The sequence below is a fragment of the Perissodus microlepis genome, chromosome 15, assembly GCF_051167445.1.
Source record: "Perissodus microlepis isolate ML-2025 ecotype Zambia chromosome 15, ASM5116744v1, whole genome shotgun sequence".
In the NCBI taxonomy this organism is placed as follows: Eukaryota; Metazoa; Chordata; class Actinopteri; order Cichliformes; family Cichlidae; genus Perissodus; species Perissodus microlepis.
In genome coordinates this window covers 13,252,730-13,278,101 of record NC_140475.1, presented here as the reverse complement: position 1 = coordinate 13,278,101, position 25,372 = coordinate 13,252,730, and the positions used below count along the sequence as shown (strand labels likewise).

The following is a 25,372-nucleotide window of genomic DNA, read 5'->3' as shown; positions in this document are numbered from 1 at the left end:
TTTAAGTATTTTGCACGAGTACGAGTTTTTGCACATAAACCAGTGGACTGGATGTTATTTATGATCTGTTAACCAGTTGTTTCGTGAGTTATTTCAGAGGCAAGATTATTATTATTTAAAAAAAAAGACAAAAAGACAGATACAAAACAGTTTACACCCGGCTGAGAGAGCGGTGCGACGCGTCCAGGGCTCGTGCAGTGGTTGGGTGTCTGTCAAACACGTTTATCTGAGGATTAATTTCCATGGTGTGAATCAGATGAAGACGCCGCGGCGCATGTAGTTTTTTAATTAGTTACCGGGCGCTCACATAGAGGAAGGAGAGATGGGGGTGTGAAAGGAAGGAGCGTGTGGATGGGGGGAGGTTGGTTAGAGCAGCGGGCTCGGTGTCGGGGGCGCGGACGCATGACGGTGAGCTCATTACGCACATAATTAGCCCTCAAATTGATGCTGCATCCTGCCGTAATTGGAGACTCTCCTGCTGCCTGGGAACAGATATATCTGTCTCCTTGCTTTTGTGCGTGGGGATGGGTGAGTGGGTGCTTGGAGGGTGACAACAGAGGATGGTGTTTCTATCTACCTGGCTTCTCCCGATCTCATTATCATCCCTACAAGGCCATACCTATTCTATTTCCCTCTCATTATGGCGCATCTCTTTAAACTAAACACAATTTCACTGCATCCTGTCCATCTTATAATAATAAAAACGAGGCGTTCCTTCAAAATACCCCCATCATTGGCTTTTCATTTTTTCCCCATTATTTGGATATCATCCAAAGGACAGAGATCACCATGGTGTAATCTCTTCACACTTCCATGGAAATTATGTCAATTCCACAGTTGTCTAATTTGGTGTTTAAACACATTGTTACAAACTGAAAACATTCAAAAAATATTCTATAAATCAAACACAAGGCACCTCTCTGTATGCTCCTCTGCAGTGACAACCTGTCAGGGATTGGGAATTTCTCCGAGTGTATGAGTTCTGAGCGGCTGGTAGAAGATTTACCCAGCCTGGACACCCTGTTAATGCCCCACCACAGGCCATCAGGGGAATCTCGCTTTGCTGTCAACAGGGGATCTCGCTTTGCTGTCCTTCCAACCCCTCCTCACTGCCACCCAAGTCTCACTCCCCTTTCCATTTTTATTGTGATTTTACAAATCATTCTTCTCTGTGGGAAGCCAGGCCTGAAGTTCTCCACTGCAGGAAAAAAAAACTGAGAGAGAGTGAGGGCAGGTTAGTGAAGGTTGTTTTGGAAAAAGGATTCCAGCAAAAGGTGGGAAGAAGGTGACTAGACAAGTGCTACCTGTCAGTATTTCTCAGTGAGGGCTTTGGTGCTTCATTTCATGTAGTCAAATCTATTGACACTGAGAACAGTTTCACTTTCACGATCGGGATCGGTTTTTGAGTAGGGCATCATAAACTATTGTCAATGCAAAGCACTCTCTCACTCAGCTCTTGAGATACCTGTAGCCATGCAGGTATAGATTTACCATGCGATCCTCCACTATCTGTTCAATATAATCTACTTTATCACAACCAATCCTGACCCAAGTGACATCTATTGAGACAATTTACTAAAGTTTGCACAGATGCTTTTGGTATAGAAGCCTGTTTTTGTCAACTGACAAAAAATGAATTCACATAGTAATTACTGACATGATATTTATTTATTATTATTTATAATATTAAAGCTTTTTATTGAATTACAAGTCAAAATTATGAATACATAACTCATTACTTTGAGAAAAAAGTTCCAATATTTATACACAAATATTTATGATGAAGAAGGAAAGACTTTGTATTATGTGATACAGAGCTTCTTAGGTTAATAAGGTTTCATATGTATGATGTGATATAGTTTATATAAAGGTAGGTCCTGGGTTCAAATCCACCATCTGGCCAGGGCCATTCTGTCTTGTCTGCATGGATTGTCTACAGATACTTCTTCCCACAGTGGAAAGACATGCAGTTTGTGGGGTTAGGTTATTCCAAATTGGCTGTAGGTGTGGTTATCTGCCCCTCTACCCCCTGAAAATACACTTTGGCATGCTCCTTAAAAGTCTTCAGATTTACATCAACATATCTTCTGAGAAAAACTAACTGCTCTGGATAATAGATGGATTTCACTGGGGACATTTTTTTTTCCTTTTAACAGCTTTCTGAAAATTGATTTTCAAATCAAGCGAGAAAATAACCTAAATCAAACCTGGAAGACAAACAGTTAGTAACCGCCGGGAGAAAATGAATTCATTAATTTTAATTTGGTCAAAACGTTGCTTAGTCTTGAGTTTTAAATGTTGTAATTTCTCTTTAAATGAATGGTAATTGTGTAGATAGACAATATTTTCAAAACAATATGAACCTAAAAGTTTACACCAGTCAAAAATATCTAAAAGGTTTGCCTCGAAAAATAATCTACAATAATATTTTTTAAAATGCTCGTTTAAACATTCGAAACTCCAACAAATTATTATTCAGAACCTAGTAATCTAATAGCAGCTTTATGCTGACTACAACTGTAACTTACATTTCTCCCATGCACAGCAGTTTGATTGATATATAATTGACACCGTAGAGCCAGAGTTTGGATTATTTATAGGGAATGAAAATGATAGAAGAGCTAACGTCTATTTGTGGGAGACATAAAAAAAAATACAAAGAAAATTCAGGAAATTATATGAAACCGCTAAGAAATGGGAAGCATGGCAACGAGACGTTAAAAAGAAAAAGGAGAGCTCAAAATAGTCAATTCTAAATGTGTTAGTAAAAGACTTCACAGAATGAGTGCAAGGCAATGAGACTTGGGCACCATGTTGAGTTACACTCTGTGCTCAGAGATTGAAACGGCTGGGCATATGTAAACAGGCTGCATGTTTGACCAAGATTTGCCAGTTGTGTTTTCTGTAAGCTATTACTGACTCTTTGTGTTCTGTTTTCCTTAAAAGACTGAAATGTTATTTAGTACTCCCCACCATCTCTAGCTGTTGGTTCTGAAGCAGCCATTTTATTTGGAGATAGATGGTGGCAAATTTTATATTTGATTCTTCTTCTCCCATTAACAGTGACTTTTTCTGATCAATTCTCCCTCTCTGTGTCTCTTTCTGCCAGGCCCTTCACTGAGCCCATCTGCTGTGTGCGAGCGTTAATTAACCATACTGCCATTTCCTCCGTGCGTGTTGCATTTGAAGGTGCTTAGAGTACACGAGTCAGCCCCACAAGTTCATCAAAATGCTAATTCAGCCCAAATTAAAGTTGTGATTAACATTACACAGTTTTCTGTGCAGATACATTGATCCTTCCATGAGCTCTCACTCTCTTTCTCTAGGTGATGAGTGTCTGGGGAAAGAAAGACTTTCCTCTTGGGCGTTCTTGTCATCATTGCCAAAGTGGAAGAAAAACAGAAACAACCCACAGATGGAGCTAATGGAGTGTGACTAGGATTTGATCTAAATGAAAACAACTTTCTTTATAGAATAAATAAACAAATTATTCCATTCTGTCTTATGGGAGCTATGCTTTCCCATCGTTTTGCCCTATCTCCATCTTATCTGTGCGTATGCTAGCTTTCTTTTGGCGTTCTCTTGGCAGCAGGTTCTGGATTTATTGTTTTACTAAGTTTTGGCAAAAGTTAATTTCACTACCTTTTTTAATCGGTTCTGAACACCTCTTTAAGCTTTTTTATTAAACTATTGTGTTTTTATTAAACTGTTAAAACTGGGAAATTAGTAATTTGACTATGAGACAGTCTGTGAAGCAACTTAACTTGTTTTTATTTTTGTTCTTAGCTTGATGGCTAGGCTATGTTGAATTACAACAAAGGATCTCCACCTTTCATCAGATTAAAGAAGGACAAACATCTCCTGGACTCTCTGGGACTGGGCTGCCTAATCGCATGCTTCAGCTCCATGGAGCACATTGAGACCAAAGGCTCAGGTAAGCACCACTTCTTCTTCTCCACTCACCTCTTGTAACTCCCCATGTGTTTCTAAAGTATACCACTGCAGCATGCCATTACAATTTTCTTCTCTGTCCCTTAGTCTGTGTTTTGTCCTGTCTCTCTATGTGCTCTCTCTTTGTTTTTACTTCTCTTTCTTCTTTTCCCCCTGGTCGTCATCTCCTAACCAGTTGCGGCAGATGGCCTCCCCGCCCTGAGCCTGTTTCTGCTGCAGGTTTTTTCCTGTTAAAAGGGAGTTTTTCCTTCCCACCGTCGCAAAGTGCTTGCTCATAGGGGGTCATTGGATTGTTGGAGTTATCTCCCAAATACTGTAGGGTCTTTACCTTACAGTATAAAGTGCCTCGAGTCAACTGTTGTTGTGGTTTGACACTATATAAATAAACCTGAATTGAATTGGCTTTCAGTAGTTTGCATTCATATGAATCTATATTTGTTTTTGTGCAGGAACTGTACCTAAGGGAACGCGCCTGCTTTGCCTCACAGTGTGCACATGCTGCATGCGAGGAATGAATAAGCTGCAGCTCTGATGCTGTGACACAGCTCACCGAATTTAACTGCCTGCCTCTACACCTCCCTGACACTGACGCCACATGGAAACAAGCCCTTAGGTGGTTGAATAACTTCACTTAACAAGCACATTCTATTTTTATCCCAATCAAAATTCACACGATCTCAAATTTTGAATCTGCTTCGGTTTTGTTTCTTGATTATCTTGCACAAGGCCTGAGCCTTCACTCGTGTATCTGCTGTCTGCAACCTGTAAAATGTTAAGCGCAGAGTAAATTTGTAATGCAGAAAGACAGATTAGTAGCAGCTTTATCGGGTTAGTTGTGCTAATTCATCAGCAAGACATATGGTTCTGGTACATCAAAGGCAGTGCCATTTGTATTTTTTTCCTTAAACAAAAGCAGCTTGAATTTCTCAATCAGTAAATGAAGGCAAAACATTTATTTAGCTACACACTGTAGTCTCTCTTTCACTCTCACACACACACGCACATACACAGACACAGGGAAAAAAAGCCTCTCGGGGTAATGAAAGCCCCTGGCGTTCATCACTCTGTCTTAAGCAGTGGTTATTGAGGCATTAAATATGTCTACACAGGGCTCAGTGAAAGGCTGCCAGATCAGTTTTCTCCTCTGAGGGGGCTCTGTTTGCATACAGACAGGTTGGGAGATTGGGAACGTGCACCGAATGGAGCCTGGGAGTCATAACTGGGTGCCCACCACTCTGGTGTTAGTGCCATTATGGGATGTCACTGTGGGAGAACTGCAGCTCTTCAGTGGGATTACTGAGATTCTTGCTGAAATTGAGCAGAATTGGAAATATGGCCAAAGGATTCTCTCCTGAGTGATGCGTGCACGTAGCTGGCACTCGTGCAGGCACACAGCCTTACATTCATGTTCAAACAAATGCAAATGTACATTTAAGGAAAGATTTTGCTACAGGTGGGATTCTGACGTTGAAGCTTGCGTGAAAGGAAAGCGTACAGTCAACTTTCTGCAATCAGCGATGACATTTCTAGTCTTTCTTTTCTTTTGATTTCTTCTCACAGCATGACAACAAATGCAAAGCAGCACTGGTGCATACCTCAGCAGTCCCTGCTGTCTTTGATGCATGTTTGCATAGTATAAAATATGGTGGTTTGTTCTGTTTGTTTTTAACCTTGCTTGCAAACCAAATTTTTATACCGGACAATAAATATTTGAATTGCATTTAAATGTGCTGAACCGAATCTTCAACAGAAATTACACACTGAATTCTTTATTCTGTGTTATAGCCATAGCAAAAATTATGGATAAAAAAATAGGGATTTTGTTTTTAAGCAACTCCTCTATTAAATAAAATGAAATAAAAATAGAAAGTCTGTATGTTTTTTTTTTCTTTTACAAGAGGTGAGTCATGTTCAGTACAACCTAGTGGGCACTTTTATTCATTTTACATCATAACACTGATTTTATTTGATTCACCTGAGCATTCTTAAGGGCTTTTTATTATCATGCTACTGCACTAGACAGAAGTCCTCTGCTGCTCTGGCCCAGACCAGTTAAACTACATGATTGGGCATAAGAACAGGGCCTTTACAGCTCAGTAGCCTCCTTTGTAATGCGCTTGGGGGTCAATGTGCTGAGGCCACACTCCCTTCTGAGGTCCCCTCTACCATGTCATAAAATAAACATGCTGGATGTGACCCTAGCAAGGGTGAACATTAACACCCCAGCCGCTGGCTCGGAGGTCAGCTTGAGGTCAGCACCCTGTGGTGGAGGGAAAGATGGAAATGATTCTTCCAGACTGACAGTGAAGCAGCATGGTGTCATATGCTTTACATTGTAAGACAGTCCCACCTTTTGCATATGATCTTCTGACACCATAAACTTCCACAACTAAAAGCTGCCTATCTTCAGTAAGTAAGGCTCAAAATTAGCATGTTGTTTCTTGCCACCTGATGAATTTAAGCCCAACTTCACAAAGCTCTGAGAGTGACAGATGCACTGCTTTGTTTACATATACTCTGACACTTACTTTTGCTGTCTGCTTATAGAGTTTTTTTTTTCTTTTAACAGCTGTTTCCTGTTATCAAAAACAATGCTAATGTTCACCATAAGAGTGAACCGAAACACTAAAATTCTAGCAAAGTATTCAAAAGATGCACCTCATATAGCAAAGAAGATCTAGATCCGAGTAGTAGCTTCTCACCACACATGTGACTGTTTCAGTGTTAATGTTACACATTAATTAAGTCTGCTTTGATTACCAAATAGTTTTTTCATAGGTGAGCTTTGAGAAAATTTGTGTTTTGGTGATTTCGATACGTCACAGATTCAGAAACCAGAAGAGGCAGAGCAGAGTGGCTCCTGCAGCCGAGTAGCTCTGGTACATTATTCAACCTTGCATTCAACCTGACCGTGGGGTGCCACAGATGTCAGACATGGCTAACCAGCTATTGTAGAGAGCAGACACGAATGCCAGACCTGCCCAGACTGGTCAGACTTGATAGGGAGCTACATATTCTATACTGACATTAAGAAAGCGAGAAAGAGAGAGGGAAACCTAATAAATAATTGCCAGCCGTTCAGACAGAGGTCAAACAGCACTTGTGAATTCTTACGCTTTGTATTCTGCAAAATTATGCTTTTTGATGTTCATTGTGCATTCCTTCGTGAAATGTAAATATAGGTTTTTTTGTCCTATAAAGAAGCCACAAAGAGTTATCTTCAAAGTTGTCCTTATCCTGCAGCAAGATTGCAATCCAGGAAACAGGATAGAATGTGAGGATTTATAAGCAAACCGCAAGCTGTAGGATTTATTTGTCCTTTTAGCCTATCCAGAATGTGCTTTTAAAACCTCCCCCTGCAACAATTAGAGGGTATAGATCACATTATTGCCTTTGCAGAGGCCAGATAACACCAAAAGGCTTTGGGACATCTCATTCGCATTGGGAACGGTCTGGAAGATGCTTTACTAGATGGATTTATATGTGGCCTGCGCTGCTTTCCAGTGATTGAATGTCTGTGTGCATGTGTTGAGCTGACTCTGTGTGGATCTGTCAAGGGACTCATAAGGGAGGTTTGAATTAGGCATGAGATAGAAGGAGGATGTGTGTGCGTGCGTGTGTGTTTGTCTTTGGGTACATGTGTGACTTGGAGTACTTTATGGTGAAAGAGCGTGTAAATAGTGACCGGAGACAGATGTGGGCTCATCCCTGAAAGACGGAGGATAAAAAATTATTAGGGCAAGACCTCAGGATCATAGCAGGGCAGGACATTTCTCAAAGTAACGTACTTCCAGGATGTTATGAGCGAAAAGGAAGCAAAGCATGTAAATGGCGCGCATACTCAAATATAACAAATCGTCTTTCTCTGTTTTATGGCATTGCTGGCTGATAATATCCAGTTGCACAAAGTGAAATCAAATCCGCGAAACATCCACACCAATCTTTTTCATCTATGAAACTGAAAGCTTTACCTAAGAGGTTAGCTTTAGCACTAAACACCACAAAGACTATAAAACATGAGCTGGAGAGTTGTGAGAGACATAAAAGCAGGTCCTTTTAATGTAATATTGATTTACAAACCACAAGTTAAAACACCTCCTGGTCACGGGTCATTACTTGCAACCCCAAGCGAATCAAGCTGGGTGCTGAATTAGAGCCATTGCACATGAGGCAGTGAAAGTTTTCAGAGCCACATGCACACGTTTTAAGTGTCCTCGCGTCTAGACGGTTACACCATGAAAGCATGGACGGTGGAGTAGGACAAAACATTACACAGACATGTGTAATGTGAAGTAAAGCAACAATTTGTGAAGACGTGCTGCTAACCATGCAGTTCGGGTATTAAAAGAGTTGGAGTGCTATTTTGTTTTATTTCGTTTCAACATAACTATTATTATGATATTTATATATTAATATATGTATTTTTTATACAGTTGCAGCCTGCATAGAGCATTGGGAGAACTGTAAGGATCTCTTAGCCCCTAATGTGTCTATTCACTGGTGACATCCAGGTATTTTTCAAGCTTGTGTTAATTAGCACTATTAAACAACAATTATGCAAAATTATTTTGTGTGCTTTGACCTCACACCACAAAGCTGTGATAATCGGGTATACAGCAGGGAGAAATTATAATAATTAACTGGTTTCAGACAGTTAATGTGTTGCTGGAGTCAATGTCAAAGTTAAAATGTTGTTTTTTTTTAAAGAGCACTACTTGTATATGCCAACTGGGAATCGTTCTTTTTACTTTGATTTTGTTCATAGACAGCCTTGCAAATGTTCTTTATTTATTAAAATATCAGATTTTTGTCTGGAATAGATGAATATCTTTGCCAACACCAGCATTTGCTGCCAAACAATAGTAGCAAACAAGCACAAAAAATTGAAAAGTGATTTACAAGAATGGTGAATGCAGTTGTTTCAGAAAGAAAACCATACAAAAAGTCACCAAATGAGACTTTAAATTATATATTTGTGAAAATATTTTTTTAAATTGCTTACTTTGAATGAAATAATACCAGTTACACTCATTATCCTTTACATTAGGATATAATCCATTATTTATACAATGTTACTGTAAAGCCAAGTGTGATAAGTATAAAAACTATACAACGTCTTACAGAAAGCTTCTTTTTCAATATAATATCTCCTCATATGTGTTTATTTTGCAGCATTATACTAACAGTGCAACACTTTTTTTGAGCAGAATGAGGTATAAGTGCAGAAAAGCAAAAATGTAATGCCGCCATAGAAGATATGGGATATTTATTAATGAATATTAGTCAACAGTTACAACCTTTTCTCTAAAAACACAGATTACACCTGTGTTTAATTTACATTCATTATACTTTTATACACCAGAGCTGATTAATCAGTGCCAGGAGGAAAAATGACTTATTGCTTAATTCAGCAAATGGACAATAATTCAAGTGAAGTAATTAGGCAACATTTAATCACCGCAATAAGCACAAAAATAATCAAAAAAGTTTTGCAACTTATTTAAAGTGGTTTGATTTTTATAATTGTCTAGGTAGTTATTTATGTTTCATGATTCCAGTCATTTTAAGTGTCTTTAAAGACCCGGAGAACTAATAAATAGAAAATAATTTCCATTCTTTTGCCTGACCTAAAATGTTACTTAAATGTTTATTGACAAAATTCCTACAATTATGTAGAAATATAAAAATATAAATGTAGCATGGAAACGTTACATACTCACTATGTTAAATCTCATGTGCAGCACGCAGATGAGATTTAACATACTTAACTTTAGAGCTTAAGTTCTTCTTTCCTTTCATCCTAAAAAGAACAAAACACAACAAAAAAAACACGGAAAAAAAAGAACAACTAACCTTTCCCCATTTTTATATATCACAGTAACCAGGCACTCTAAACATGCAGCTTGTGCTAAAGCAAATATGGCTCCCATTTACATTTTAATTCACCGTTTGGTAAATGCTTCCACATGAGACTTTACTCTCAGAGGAAAGTAATGCTTCTCATTATTAGCTGTATTAGTGTGGAGCCTAGCGCAGGACACACACACACACACACACACACACGCACACACACACACGCACACACACACGCACACACACACACGCACACACACACACATGTAAACATGCTATTTTCAAATCTGTATTTATAGGCAAGTGGCAAACAATAACAATGACAACAATTCACACAGCCTTTTCCATATCTGATGCAAATCTGGGGAGTTGCTCCCCTCCATGCTTTGTTTTTATGTGGTAACATTTACATTTCATAAACTCGCTCACCTTTTGTTCGTCCCTGAGCATTGACTGATGCTCTGCACCAGTCATTTCCAAGGAGGTTGCTTGCTGAATTGCTCTCCTCGCTGAAAATTTATATTTACAAGGCTGTTAACAGGTTGCGAGCAGCTTAATTGCGGTGATTACTCATTGCATGCGTAAAGGAAGAGGAGGTGTAAAGAATTATGTCGCTTTGGGCTGTCCCATTCCTGTGATCACGCGCCCCATGATATATCTGCGCATGTGTGCAATAATATGGTTCACTGTCAGCACTTATGTGTCTTAATATTCGTCAGTAATGATGTTTATACTGCTTGAAATCTGTGGACAGAAAAGTTGAGTTTTTATTGAGAACAGGTGAATAAATACTTGTTGTTTCATTGTTAAAATACTCACTGTAAAAGTAACTCTTGTTATATAGTTTTTAAAAGTTTGACCACTTTATTATAATCCAAAATGAGCCTCAAATCTCTGAGCTCATTTATAGGGGAAAAAAGGTTGATGCTTATTGAAGTGTGTAAACAGAAAATTAAGACATATTATCATGACATATTACAAATTAAAGAGAATAGATTTGTTAAGAAAATAGATTTGTTTCACAACAGCTTCTTTTTTTCCTATTCAGTGGAACGAAATTAGCTTTTCTTGTCGGTCTGACAGCCATGCAAATGTTAAAGCGCTGGAATGTTCCACAAACCAGAGCAGATGGACATGACAAAACCCCTCCCTTTCACTCTCAAAGAAGATGACATCCCCACATATGGTTGCTGTGATTGATCTGTCGTTAGAGAGCGATGGCTGGCTTAGAGGAGGGAATGGGGAAGGGATATGCACAGAGCAACAGCAAAGTGTCGGTGTAATGTTTTCCATGGCAAATCTCATACAGTCAAGAGGATGAATGTGTCAATGGTCAGGCTGTTTTAAATTGATTGCGTGTGGGAGAGAAAGAAACCAACATGGATGGTCTTCATTTCATACTTGTTTTTTTTTTGTTTGTTTCATCTTTGCCTGTTTGGAGTTCATTTGTGTTTCTCTCCCTTGAAATGGTGCATTGTGTCTGCATTTCTCATAACATTCTGAGTTTTTATTTTGCAAAAGATACTAAATGAGTTTTATTTATGAAGGAAAGGTACTAACCAGAATGCATTTACAAGGCAAGTGAAGAAAAAGTGCCTGAACACTTATCATTTAACACTTCAATACTGGAGATGGATATGTTTATGGTTTCTACTTCATCAAAAACAACTGTGTTACTTGGATATTACCTGGAATTTGATGTTTGTGTTTGTGTATTTTTTTCAGATTATAGTCAGCACCTATATTACCTTATAATCATTCATGGGGCAACTCATGCTAAGGGTGATAAACTGTATCTCTGATCAAAAAGTCAAACATTGTAACTAAAAATGCAAATGCTGTCTCATGGGGAGAGAGCAAGAACAAGAGAGAGAGAGAGAGAGAGAGAGAGAGAGAGAGAGAGAGAGAGAGAAATGATGATGATGTTGGAAAGAAAAGCAATAGGATGGATATGCAGCTCCAGAGGCAGAACAGAAGCTGGGAGCTTGTCTTGTCCTGCTGTGTGTCTGGCAGATTGCTATGGAGCCTGTCATTGCGAGCAGCAGGGTGTTCAGCCACTACATGGCGTTCAGCGGGGGAACGGAATAAATCACTGGAACACACACAGTCCAGCTTACAGTTTGCCTGGAAAAGCTAACATTGGCCTCTAGTCACACCTTAATTTTGTTTGTCCTGCAAAAGAGTCAGCATTATTCAGCCAAAGTATTCAACTGATTTTAGCCGAAGAAAGATTTCTGAGTAAAACAAATTGCATAGAAAATGTGTAAAAATTGTTAATAAACTTATATAATATAAAAGAAATACATTTTGCTTGTTTGCTACTTGTATTTTCTGCAACACCACGATAGTAATCTAACCACTGCATTTCACACCACTACATAATATATTTAATATTAAAATTAGATCCACTTTAGTAGCCAGTTCTGTCTCGCATACTTCGTAAAAATATTTAGGATGATATTAAAAATTCCTGCTTTTTTGTCTTTGTGAAAGGACAAATGCTTAAAATCAAGCCTGTGAAAATTGTATTGTTTGCAGGAGATAAATTAATGAATTGTACCAATCGTGTATTGTATATGTCCATTTGAGGTTAATATCAACACTACACAGCAAAATCTCCAGTGTTAAATTAACACTAGAGAGTGTCTATATGGGTCCACACCTCTGAGTGTTAAATACAACACTGTTGAGTGTTAAATTAACACTTTTGACAGTGTTATATGTTTAAAAGTAACCTAGTCAGTTTTGAAGATTAACAATGGCTAACACTGAGCAGTGCTGATTTTCTAACACTGGAAAATAACTCAAAATGTTAGAAATATTCCAGTGTTAGAAAATCAGCACTGCTCAGTGTTAGCCATTGTTAATCTTCAAAACTGACTAGGTTACTTTTAAACATATAACACTGTCAAAAGTGTTAATTTAACACTGGAGATTTTGCTGTGTACTGTAAGGGTAGTAACTACAGTACTGTTGAATGATCTGATTTCAAAACTCTGGCTTTGAAGCAGCTGCTTCTTTAACTTAACTTGTCACTGCCATATTCATGCTTAAAATAACCAATGTGTTTTTATGATGGTCTGCCTTCCTGTCAATCTAGTGAGAGTGGGATCAGGGCATTAGGGTAGCTGGTGTTAGACCTGGTGTTTCTTCACCTAAATTAACCAGCTGAAATGCTAAATGTCTGTCTCTGTGTCATTCAAGGTTCACTCCACAAACACACAAACTAACTACTGATGATTCTTACTACCACATTTCATGCTGCTTACTGGCCCTCCTCATGCATCTCATTATTTTTTCTTTCATAATGGGTTGATCAGCATAAGAATATGAAGACTTTAGGTTTGTGCTTGACTAGTATACATCTTAAGAAGCACACTATAGTGCAAATATGGAATTACAAAGAGTCAGTGTTTTACTTTACAGTAATGCTTATCCTGCAAAGATCGTTTCCAACATTTGCTTTTAACTGGGTGAAATTATTTTAAACAAGTATAGTTTTAGGGAAAGTATTTCTGCATTTGACTGCATTCATTCCTTCAATTGTTTAGAACATGCCAAATGTAAATGCTAAAAACCACATTAAAACAATACTTTGACAAGTCCTTTTAAGTGAGACCAGAGTTGTGTGGTCCCAAGTTCACACGCTTCATTTCAAAGACAGACTTATAGAAGACATCGGGATGTCAGTGTCACCTCGTTTCTTCCCAGAATGCAAAAAGAAAAGGCATGAAACCCTGCAATTGGGACAGAAAATAATAGACTATGCTCCTGGAAAGAGTTGCTCATTGGTTTGGATTTAGGAATGGCTGTGATGAGGAAGAAGACAAGCATATATTTACATGAGACACCCACACAGGCCTCCATAATCAATCTTGCAATCTCTCAGGGTGCAGACTCAGCCAAGAATCAGTGTGTGGGATGGAAGTCATGGTAAACAGCATGAATCTTTGCCAGCTGTCTATTTAAAGTCCTTGTTTATCCACAGAACTGTGAATCTTTTCCTGCAGTGTCATACTAAACATTAAAATATGCCCATGCTGGTATTATGGGAGATATGTTTGCCATCTTTCCCACAGTCATATGGCAAGATTTCCATCTCATCTCAGCAGCCACAGAGGTAAACAGAATTGGAAAATTTCACAACTTGCAACAACTATGAAGAATGTTAAATTTGTTTTATTTGTAGGCTTTGTCTTCTTTCTTCTTTCGGTGTTAGATCTATGAAGGTTCTATTTCTTTTTTTCATTTGACACCAACATTACTCTGCAGAGGACTAAAGCAATCACTGGGCCCAGCTGTTATGGTTCAGGAGAAAGTTCCAATATGGAAATTTCCTTTAAAAAAACAAAACAAAAAAACACAACACAACCATTTACACACATAAATGCAAAAGAATAATGCATAATGTAAAATACTGCAGGTGGAGTTGCTGGAAGGAACAGGGCAAGGCTTTAGGCCAAATACAGTTAGCACTATAAGCATTTGGCGATGTCACTTCAGCTTTAATTTAAGAGGTTTTTAAAATATATATATGTATTTTTAACTGGATAAACAAAAAGTGTGTAATTATAAGATTTGTTTTTAACACATGGATTAAAATCACTTGCAGTCTAGAACCCATACACATCATCAAACCCCTCTTGAGATGATCTGTCAGGCTTTTTCTGGAGCCACCTCCAGTTGCTGCTTGCTTGTGGGTGTTTCTGTGTTCAGTTTTGTCTCCAGTAACTGAGAAGCATGCTCTGTTGGACTGAGGTGAGTTTACTGAGTTGGCCATTGAAGAATATCTAATTTCTTTGCCATGAAAAACTCTTGGGTTGCTTTTGCTTTGGGTCCTTATCTGTTTGCACTGTGAAACAACACTAGTGACTCAGTTCCACTGTTCCACTCAGTCATACCCATTCTATATCACAGCTTCCAGTAGGTTTGGCAGAAAATTTGGTATCTTGGTTTTATTTGTCCTGAACTCTTCGGGCTCTTTTTGATGTTTTCCAGTAAATTTTTATCTGGCCTTGCTGTTTTTGACAGTAAACTGGTTTTTATCTTGTTGTAAAGCCTCTTTATTTCAATTCATGAAGGTTTTTCTTCATTGTAGACTTTGATACTACTTCCTTGAGAGTTTTCTACATTTGGCGAGACGTGATGAGGTTTTTCTTAACCATGCTATCATCCTAATGTGGTCCTTCTGGCCTTTTGGCTGTTGCTGAGCTGACCAATGCATTCATTCTTTTTAAGAATGTAGCAGATTGCTGATTTTGACACTCGTAGAGCTTTATCTCTCTGATAGGTTTATTTTGTTTTTCAGTCAAATTATGGCCTCCCTCACTTCAATCAACATCTTCTTGAACCTCATATTTATAGCTCCAGTGATGTTTAATATGTGGAATCAAATCCAGATCTTCTATCTGCTTAATTTGTCATGAAATAAGAAAGAAACAACCGTCACCTGGCCATGGAATTGCTTATCTGTCACTCGCCCAATTACAATTATCAGCCTCCCAAAAACATAAAACTGTTCAACCTCAATTCCAAAAAAGTTGGGAATTTTTGGGGAATTGGGTTATAAAACCATAATCTACTGATGGCACCAATCCTCAAGAGGTTTTAGTAGACACTCTGGGTCACCCAGACAGATAATAAGTAATTAAGTAAATACTGCTTTACCTAAATTTCGATCAGGACTTACTATTTATGTCAATTTATTTGGCAAATAACTGAAGGTTATAACCTTCTCTTACAAGTTGTCCATTTTTTTCAGGCAGCAAAATTAACATAAACATTTTTCCAGGATCAACTGAATGTAGTGTAAGAGCGATAAACCTACAACCTACACACCTACAAGAAATAAAGCTTCTTTTCTAGTCTTTCTTTATTAGATACTAGCCCTCGCCTTAAGATGTTCTTCAAATTCAGTAATATTTTTAAGTAATCCAAGTGCTTTCTGAAGGCATTCCTGCACCATGAACAACAATTGAGGTCACAAATGGCTGTGGTGTCACACTGTCAGATACTAGAGTGTAATTTTCAATATTTTTCAAGGCAGAGCTTTAACAGCACACTCAATTGGAAAGACCCAAAAGAAAAAAGAAACTAAAGAATGGGGGAAAATATGAGAGTCGGAGAAGCTAGTGGTCATTTAAAATGACCAGTCATGAACACTTTAGGGTGAATGGGTTCTATGGTGCAATCAAGCAGATCTCAGTGCTACTTACTAGAGATTAGCTTGCTGGTGCACTAATGGGCAACACGAGAGAATCAGGAGTGTTAATGTGTAAAAACTGAGTGCTATTTGGTTTCACAAAAGAAATAGATTATATCTAATATTCTCTCCAGCTCCATTTTCTATAATTCCTCTTTTTGTCTTCTCTTTCTTTTATTCTTTCCATCATTCCTTCCTTCTTTCCCAAACTTTAGATAGTGGCAGCTCAGTCGACCAGAGTGAATGCATGTTTTTACATAATCTCAAAGCCTAAGCAACAGATCTCCTGGTTGATACAAGGAGCTGCAAGCCAAACAGTTCTACCCAGATTTATGACTTGGCACAATTAACAGAGCTGGCAATGTAGTACCTGTTGCCCAATGCATCCAGCATCCAAATCCTTCCCTTTCCTTTCACAGTTGGCCAAATAGTATTGGCAAATATGACAGTGATTTGTTTTGGTAGTTTTACCTCCACGGAATAACAAAAACATATACGGAAATTTTTTAAAAAGTACAGATGACATTTGAAGAATACGTTAAGGGAAATTATAGGAAATCTTAGTAATATTAAACTCATGTTAACAGAAAAGGCATTATTAAAGCACTAAAGATTATACATCTTCTAAAAATCTCAAAGATTCTCTAATTAACTGAGTAATGAACTTTCCAATGACAATGTATAAAAATACAAGTACTAAATGTTGTCTTTAGATGAAATAATCTATCCTTCTTGTTTTTTCTGTCTTTTGCTGTTTTCTTGACCGTTTTAAACAGTGGTTTGCTTAAAAAAATACATATAACTAAATTTGACACTTTTTATTAGAACAAAAATGTTTAAATGCTACATTTTTAAGGTAACCGACTGTGACACTGTCAGTCACAGCTGTTTACTTTAAAATCAGATTCACGTTCATTCTTTATCTTGTTTACGGTTGGTGTTGACAGTTCGGTCCTCTCTCTCGCTCAGCAGTGGCAATGGTATCAACAGGCTCATTTCAGTTCAAATCAACTGATCTAATTTAGACATCTTTGTAAACCTTGACTTTTATGTTCTGAAAATAAATGGGCAGACATGCTGCAGGGTAATATGCAACTGACGACTTAAATCTACATCTTCCTCTTCAATTTGTGTGTTTACATTGCGAGTAAACAAAGGGTTCTTTTTTTTTCTTGCTTGAACTTAAAAAGTAATTTTGTACTTCCCCTCTGTGCTTTGGCAGTTTTATGACCTTAGGGACTATGCCTCATTTAACATCGTTTACACAAGGAAGTCATTATTGCTCACTAGCTGACACAGAAAAGGCCAGCTCATGAATATAAATAAAGCAAAATCAAACCCATTTGCAAAAGTTTTCCGACTACTTACTAAAACGTAGGAGAATGTCATTTAAACGTTTTGAAATGACTGTGAGCAATTTAATCACTCTCAAAAACATTTATGCTCCGGTTTTTAGAATAATTAACACCATCCATTTTTTAATTGTACTATAATTTTGATGCTGCTGATAGATTTTTTTAAACATAAACTGGCCACTAAATTAATTTGGATTTTCATTTTGTTTTTGATTAAAATAAATAAGCCCACTTTTTTTTATTTTAATTTGTCAAACATTTGTGTGTATGGCTGCTTCATTTCTTTGTATTTATTTATTTTTTACTATCACAAATGGACCACTGCCAGACAAGAAAGGTGTTCGCTACAAACCCAGCTGTGTAAATTGTTAATTTTGAATCAGTAAACAAAAAACCTGAGTCGTCTGCTGAGGCAAATATGATAATTGTTTGTGGATTATGGAGATCTGGCTGGCAACTTGGCAGAGGCTGTGAGTAAACGAGAAGAAAGCTCAGCTCAAACAAATGCACTTACTCAGTCAGTCCGGCATGATCCACATGGGAATATCCAGCCTGTGGACCCAGGAGGGTTTCTGCTTGGAAGATTGGTTCAATCAGTAAAACACACATGAACATCTAGAGATAACTGGATTCTGTTTGGTCCCTTCCACATATGTTACAACTTTAAAGCACAGCAAAAACCCTTCCACTTTCCATATCAAGATATGTTTCTATTAGACACTAGCAGCGCCTATGAAATGAAGGAGATATTCAACAATTGCTGTTGTTTTGTGCAACAGATTTTTTGGGGGGAGAGAGAAAGCGGGTTAAAAGCTGCCTTAAAATGTACCTTTAAGTCTCAGTCACACAAAGGAGTATTAATGCTACATTAGGAAAAGAATGAAAGAAAAACAAGTGAGTATGTATTTTCCTTTTGGCTTTACTAACAAGGAAATTACACAAGTAGTCATTTTGTACTGTGATGAAGCCATTTTTACCTTCAGAATCGCTTTAATTCTTCATTCCAACTCCATCATCTGAATGTTGCAGGATAAATCAAAACTCATGGGACCAAAAACATTTTTCCAATCTTCTGTTGTCCAATTTTGATGACTCATGTGAGTTGCAACCTTGGGTTCCTGTTGTTAGCTAACGGGAGCAGCACCTGGTGTGGTCTTCTGCTGCTGTAGCCCACGAAACCATTCCTCAGAGATTTTGATCCATATTGATATGATAGCATAAGTTGCAGCTGCAGACCGGCTGACTGTGGAGATGATGTGAATACAGTGAACTCATTGTAATGTTTAAGAAACTAGTCTGAGATGATTTGAGCTTTGGGACATAGTGTGTTACTCTACTGGAAGTAGCCATCAGATAATGGGTACGCTGAGGTTATAAATGGATGGACATAGACAACACCAGATACTCAGATATGCCGTGGTGTTTAAATGTTTTATAGTTTGCACTAAGGTGCCAAATGTTTGTCAAGAAAATATCCCCCACATGGTTATACCACCGCCAGCAGCCTGAACCTGTGATAGGAGGCAGGGTAGATCCATGCTTTCATGTTCGTTATGTAAATTCTGAGCCTGGCATCAGAACATTATATCAGAAGTCAACGCTCATCAGATCAGGCAACCCTTTCCACCTTCAGCTGTCGAGTTTTGGTGACCCTGTGTGAGTTGATGCCTCAGTTTCCTGTTTTTAGCTGACAGCAGTGGCACCCAGTGCGCTGTAGTCCATTTGTTTCTAGGTTCAGTGTGTTCTCTATTCAGAGATGCTCTTCTGCATACCTTGGTTGCAACGACTGGTTATTTGAGTTACTGTTGCTTTCCTATCAGCTCAAAGCACTCTATCTATTGGCCTCTGACCTCTGGCATCAACAAAGCATTTTCACCCTGAGAACTGCTGCTCACTGGATGTTTCCTGCTTTTCACACTGTTCTCTGTAAACCCTAGAGATAGTCATGCTAGAAAAATCCAGTAGATCAACAATTTCTGGAATATTTAAAGCAGCCTGCCTCGCGCCAATAACTATACCACATTCAGAGTAACTTAAATCAACCATTTACAGTTTCTCACTTTGAACTTTAGCAGGTTGTCTTGAACATGCCTAAATGCACTGAGTGACTGCCATGTGATCGATGAATAGATATTTGAATTACAACCAGTCTAATGGGTGTACCTAATAAAGTGGCTGGAGAATGTATTTCTGTATTTCTCTGCCTTTACGAACACACCATCCTAATCAGTTTAAGGGCTTTAAAGCTACTACTCAAGCTACTCAGTAGCTTCCATTTATATGGCAGAGCCATAACATAAGAATTTAGCTTGACCATTTCAGAAACTCATCTATGCTCCAACGATGTCCCTGCTGTAGCAGCAAGCGATCACTTTCCTAGCTTCACTTGATGGACTAAGAAAGGAAACCTTGTTATCAAAACATTGTTCTTGAAATCCAAAATAATAATAAAAAAATCCTTCCAATATAATTTTTTAATATGACCCAAATACACCTTTATACCCTGATAAACATTATATTCATCTAAAAGCTGCCACTGTCATTGCTATAATGATGTCAAGGCAGGTAGAATTATAGAATTATAACTTATTTAACAAGTATACAGACAATCATATCAATATTAATGTCAGGAAAAAAAGACAATATATCCCAAAACATGTAAATAAGTTTTACAAAGAGCAGCTCGCCTTTTTTTTTGTTCATTAGTTGCAATGGATGGATAGTTCACAATGGGAAAGAGAAAAAGGTTCTTTCTATTCCCCTGCTCTGTGTCCTCCTTATTGTATTTATTTATTTAAATGAACATGATGAGGGCATGTATATGTAATCACCAGCCAATCTTATAAAGGTTTGCTTACTATTTCTCAAAAAAAGTTTGATTTTTTTTAATTTAATTAAATTTTTTAAAGATTTTCTCCATTGATTCCATAATCCAGTTGTTAATCAGCCATCTATTTGTTGAGTGTTGCATCTCTCTATAAAGTCCCCCATCGTGGCATTTTCACCACTGGGTTGTTACTCAAGAAAAGAGATGTATTATATATTACTTGTTACTTTTCTTAAAAGTAATGCAGTACATTACTTAATTAGTCATTAAGTAGTTTGTTACAGTACTCCTTGCAGTACTTTCTCATTAGTACATAAAATTACCTTAAAAACATATTGTCTCATACTTACCAGTTAAAAATGTAAATCACAGGCCACAGCTCCACACAACAACACAAATCCCTATTCTAATAAGGGCATACGTAAGATCTTTATTTTAGCGTTTACATATGAACACGAAGCTGACATCACAAAGCGAAGATTCAAACCAGCTCAAAAAGACTTCAGAGCGATCACCACAGTTACTCTACTTTAGAAACATGAACAGGTAGAAATTGAAGCTATAAGCCTGACTGCTCATCACTGCCTTTGTAACTGCTGGTGTTCAGTTTCTGGATTCTATGGTAAGGTCACCATTCACTTAGCTTTAAAATCACTCTGGGTTCTTGGCTAGCTTTGCATTAGCATGCTGTTTATGCAGACCCTTGCAAAGAGTTGAAGTTGTGTTAGCAGTATAATCTGGTTGTTTCTGTCCTGGATGCAGTTCCCATTTTACTATCACATGCAATAAAAGTAAAAGTAATGTCCATATCATCACTCTTCAGTTGTATTGCTGTACCACTCCACCATTTCTCAACCATCCTCCTCAGCAAATGCATTTTGTTTTCTTTCTATCCACCCAGCATCCAGAGAAGTGATGAACCTTTGTAATGCAAGTAACCATATAACTGTAACTGTAATGTAACTATTGAATTTAGTATAGTAACAGGTTACATTATTGTGATTGCAGTAACATGTTGCTTTGTAATGTATGGCACCCAGTACCCAGCAATTTTCCCATCAAGTTTCAAAGTTATGACATCACAACAATATGATTTAGTAATGATGTTTGCAGGAGAATATCAATCATGATGTTGTAAGAATAATACCAACAGGAGGACTTCAGATGTGTTCCCTGGAGTGATTTGGAACATGATGAAGGATAAAACTGAGTTGGACCTGCTACCAGTGTGTTCTTAGGGTCTATTTCTTGCTCTTTTGACTAAATTGTATTTCTTGCATCTCACTGAAGTTTATTTTTAATATTCGTCATTCCGTCTCTTTTGTGTCTGCTGTCAAGGGTAGTGTAAGAAGCAAAGCATAAAAAATACCACATGCAAATTTGCCAGTTGGAAGGGAAGTTGCAGCATCACCCAACCGGCACTTGTGCATTTCTGTTTTAGCTACAGAATGTGGGCAAAGCAGTTTTGTGGTGAATATACTCTGCAACACACTGGAAGAATTGTCCCCTAATAACGTTTTCCCAGACATGTCATCTAAGTGCTGGGGCCTTGTAACGCTCCATGGGATTTATTATGAACGGGTCATGGCCAAGAGTTTAGCAGAAATGGGAACAAACTTTCCAGTGACATCAGCCTGCAGAAAAGGGTGCTTTAAAAATACAATGGCATAAAAAAAACGAAAAAATACCACAGGGAAAATTCAACAGTCTGTGATGTGCTGCTTATACAAACTTTGTCATTTTAAGTATGACTGACATCCTCCAGCGCAGCATCTATTAACCTTTAAAGTGGCTGTTGTAAGTAGCTGCTCTTTAAAGAACTGGTTATCTGATCTTTTTCTTTGTAAGAAAGGCAATAATTCTTTTTAGTCGTGAGATCATCTAATCTCTTCTCCACTGAGACCATGTATCCCAGTAAACCTTTAGATCAAAGCATGCCAGGGACTCCTCAACATGGTATCCCTTGATCGCCTTTTCTACTACAAAAACTAAATTCCAACAAAGAGTGTGTGAACTACCCACTCTGAGAAAAGTGAAAAAAGAGACTTTAATGTCTGAAACAACGTGAGTCGCTCGACACTCTTGTCATTGATACACACCCGCTGCTGCTGTGTCCCTTCGCTGTGTGAGGCAATGGTCTTCAAGGATGGGTGGTCCGTCTGGGACTCAAGTCGGACGTATGTGTAGGGGTGTGTGAGCTCCCTTTGTGTCAGGGGAGAGGGGCCTTTGTTCTCTTAACCAGGGAGGTGGGACCAACAGATTAAGCCTTTAGAAGTGCAACCGACCACCATGAGGGCACGCCACAAGGGAGAATGTGTTTTGTGTGTGTGTGTGTTTGAGTCTTTGCACGTATATAAGTCTGCGTTCATGCACAATGTGTACTGTGGAGTTTGAGTGAAAGTAGTAAAAACATGAAAAATGAAAAGAGAGCGAGAGAAAAGGAAAGAAATCAACGGAACAAGCGAAACAAAAACAGGAAAAAAAAGTCAGAGCAGGCATTTGTACCCATTTGCATCCAAATTAGGATGAGTTAGTGAGAATCTGATGCAGGTCACCAGGTCAATAGTTCTTATCCATCTGTCCTTCTGATGGCATGCCTCCCAGGTCAGTTTGATTCCTCTGTGAGAGAGCTAATCTCACCCCAGTGCTCAGTGAGCCTCTACAGCATCCTCTGATCTGCTCCTTCAAACCCCTTGCTCCCCACACACACAACAGAATGGGCTTGAGCTGAGGGGAAAGGAGGGGAGTGTCTCTCACACACACACACACACACACACACACACACACACACACACACACACACACACACACACACACACACACACACACACACACACACACGCAAATGGTTTAAGATGCAAACACACAGAAACAGATGGATAGCTGCCTTAAGTTCATTTTTACCAAAATATTCTCTTGAAATGCTTCAGAATGAAATATGTCAATTAAGTTAAAACTCAGCACCTATTAAATTAAGCGCTGAAATTTAATAGATGTTACTATTTCCAAAAAATTTTTTTTTTTTAAACCTGAGCAATTTGAAGGTAAATGTTCCACATAAGGACCCTTATAATAATGTTATAAACTTCTTAGTGATGTAGGTATTTCGTGTAGTCTTTTTTTTTTTTTAATGTAGGCAGGTTACAACATATGCTTAGAATTATTTTTAAATACTGTTTGACCCATCTCTGTGGAGAGTAAAGCTTTTGGGAACAGGACAAGCACACCATCTGTGATGTAAACCTCCATCAGTCCTGCAGCTCATGAAAAAGCATGACCTCCTCCTTCCCCTCCTCTCAGATTCTTGTTTCTCTCTCTCTCATTCCTTAGTTTTCTTCCTTCGCAGTGTTCCTCCGTCTGTCATGGCGGCTGTCTGAACAAACAAACACACAAGGGTCCATGGCAAGCCAGACGGCGTGATGAGGGATTGTTTGCTTTGGTTGCTCCCGTGCGGGCGAAAGTTTTCTTAAGAGGCACACAGAGGTCTGGAGCTGAACGGAGAGACCACAAAACAAATATTTACCCTCCTGCCTCCAGCGCCTGGGCCCTTTCCTTTCCTCCTTGGATGACAAACAAGAGGATGGACCCACTTTTGGTTCTGAAGAGAAAAAGAGATGTGGTTCAGTGATAAATAAAGATTTGACTCTTGATTTATGGGCTGTCATTGGTCGCTCAGATTAATAATTGAGAGTTAATGCTAAACTCAGTGTGTAATAATTGTACGACCATACAAACCAAACTTGCATTTCCGCTGTTACACACGTGGATCCGAAATCTGTTGCCCATCACTAGGTTCAGACTGTAGTTTATCACAGCCTAACCCTTCTCCTTCAGTGATGCCTCTTTGCCAGTTGTGCATTGCTCCTACTCTCCCCTTATAATCTCCACTCTCTTTGTGCTTTCCCGGTACCATCAAACTCAAATCAACAGACATCACTGTCCCTCCAATGCACCCATTAAGTCCAGCCTCTATCTGAATTTAAAATGTCTCTCCTGTCACTCTTCTGCCAGTAAATATGTACATGTTTGACTGTGGGGTCAGTGAAGGAGACAGGAACTGAGCAGAAATACCTACTTCCTGGAGGAGACAGCACAGCAGGCACTGCTCTCCCAATCATGTGTCAGCATGCTGTCACACATCTAAGATGAACAATAAAACAGAAGGTGAGAAAGAGGGCGTCCACAGGAAGTGGCTCATTCAACCTGCTGAAGAGAGAGAGAGAGGCCTGTGTTGGACAGATATGCAGGTGTTAATATTCTGTAGAAAGGAAATAGTTGTAAGCTTCACTAACCTTTAGTGAGCATGGGACTGTCCTCAGGCTGGGTACAGAATTCATAATGTCTGGTTCTCATTCAGTCCAGCTCCAGTGAAAGTGCTAACTACATTCTTAGATGTAGGTAGATTTAGAGAAATCGGTCCATATGCTTTAATTTTGAAAAAAATAAAATAAAATAAAATAAATATACATTTTACAGTTAGCACATTTACAGAACTTCCCTTGCAATACCTTTACAGATATACTCCTTTGTTTATGTTCAGCAGCATGGACAGTGTGGACTATTAACAAGATTATCCATAGGACTGTAGTGCCCCCTTGTGTTACATATTATTCATCATTTTTTTACTAGCTGCCGGCAGATTGAGCACATTGAAAACATGCAGGCAGACAGAAGGATTTAAGAAAAGTATTTAACAGAAATGTAAAGAATCGCCTGCTGACTGAAGAAAATCTGTATGTAGTTGACCGACCCTACCAGGGTTACAAAGCTTAAACAATATTTATCAAAAACTGATAAAATAAGACATATTTTTTGCAGGGTGGGAAACTATATAAGCCAGGCTGAATTTTGAAAAGGGACATTTTAATGAACTCATCCCTCCACTTTGAGTCCAGAGCAGAAACCAAGCCAAACAAACAAACAAAAAACCCAAATTAAATCTCAAGGAGTTGCTTTGACAATATAGGCAAGTTGTAAAAGATGTGAAAATATAAATGTCCCTGTTTGGTTTTAGGCATTTAATTTCTTTACTTCTGAAGTTGTCATAGCTTGCTTTGCTTCATTCTTGATTTTATGTATATCGATCAGTTTTCTCCAATCCAATTCAGGGTCATGGGGGTGCTGGAGCCTATCCCAGCTGTCATAGATAGTGAAACAGGGTATGCCATCTATATGTCTGCAGTA

At 38.4% G+C, this 25,372-nt stretch overlaps 1 protein-coding gene across 1 annotated transcript in view; it reads left to right on the top strand.

Moving 5' to 3' along the window:
• The first annotated feature begins 3,801 nt into the window (after positions 1–3,801).
• Positions 3,802–25,372, top strand: part of LOC146371863 (uncharacterized) — a 28,155-nt gene continuing 6,584 nt past the window's right edge. Inside the window, exon 1 of the mRNA XM_084953368.1 lies at positions 3,802–3,934. Coding sequence (XP_084809494.1) covers positions 3,802–3,934 — 133 coding nt within the window. The remainder of the gene's footprint in view (positions 3,935–25,372) is intronic.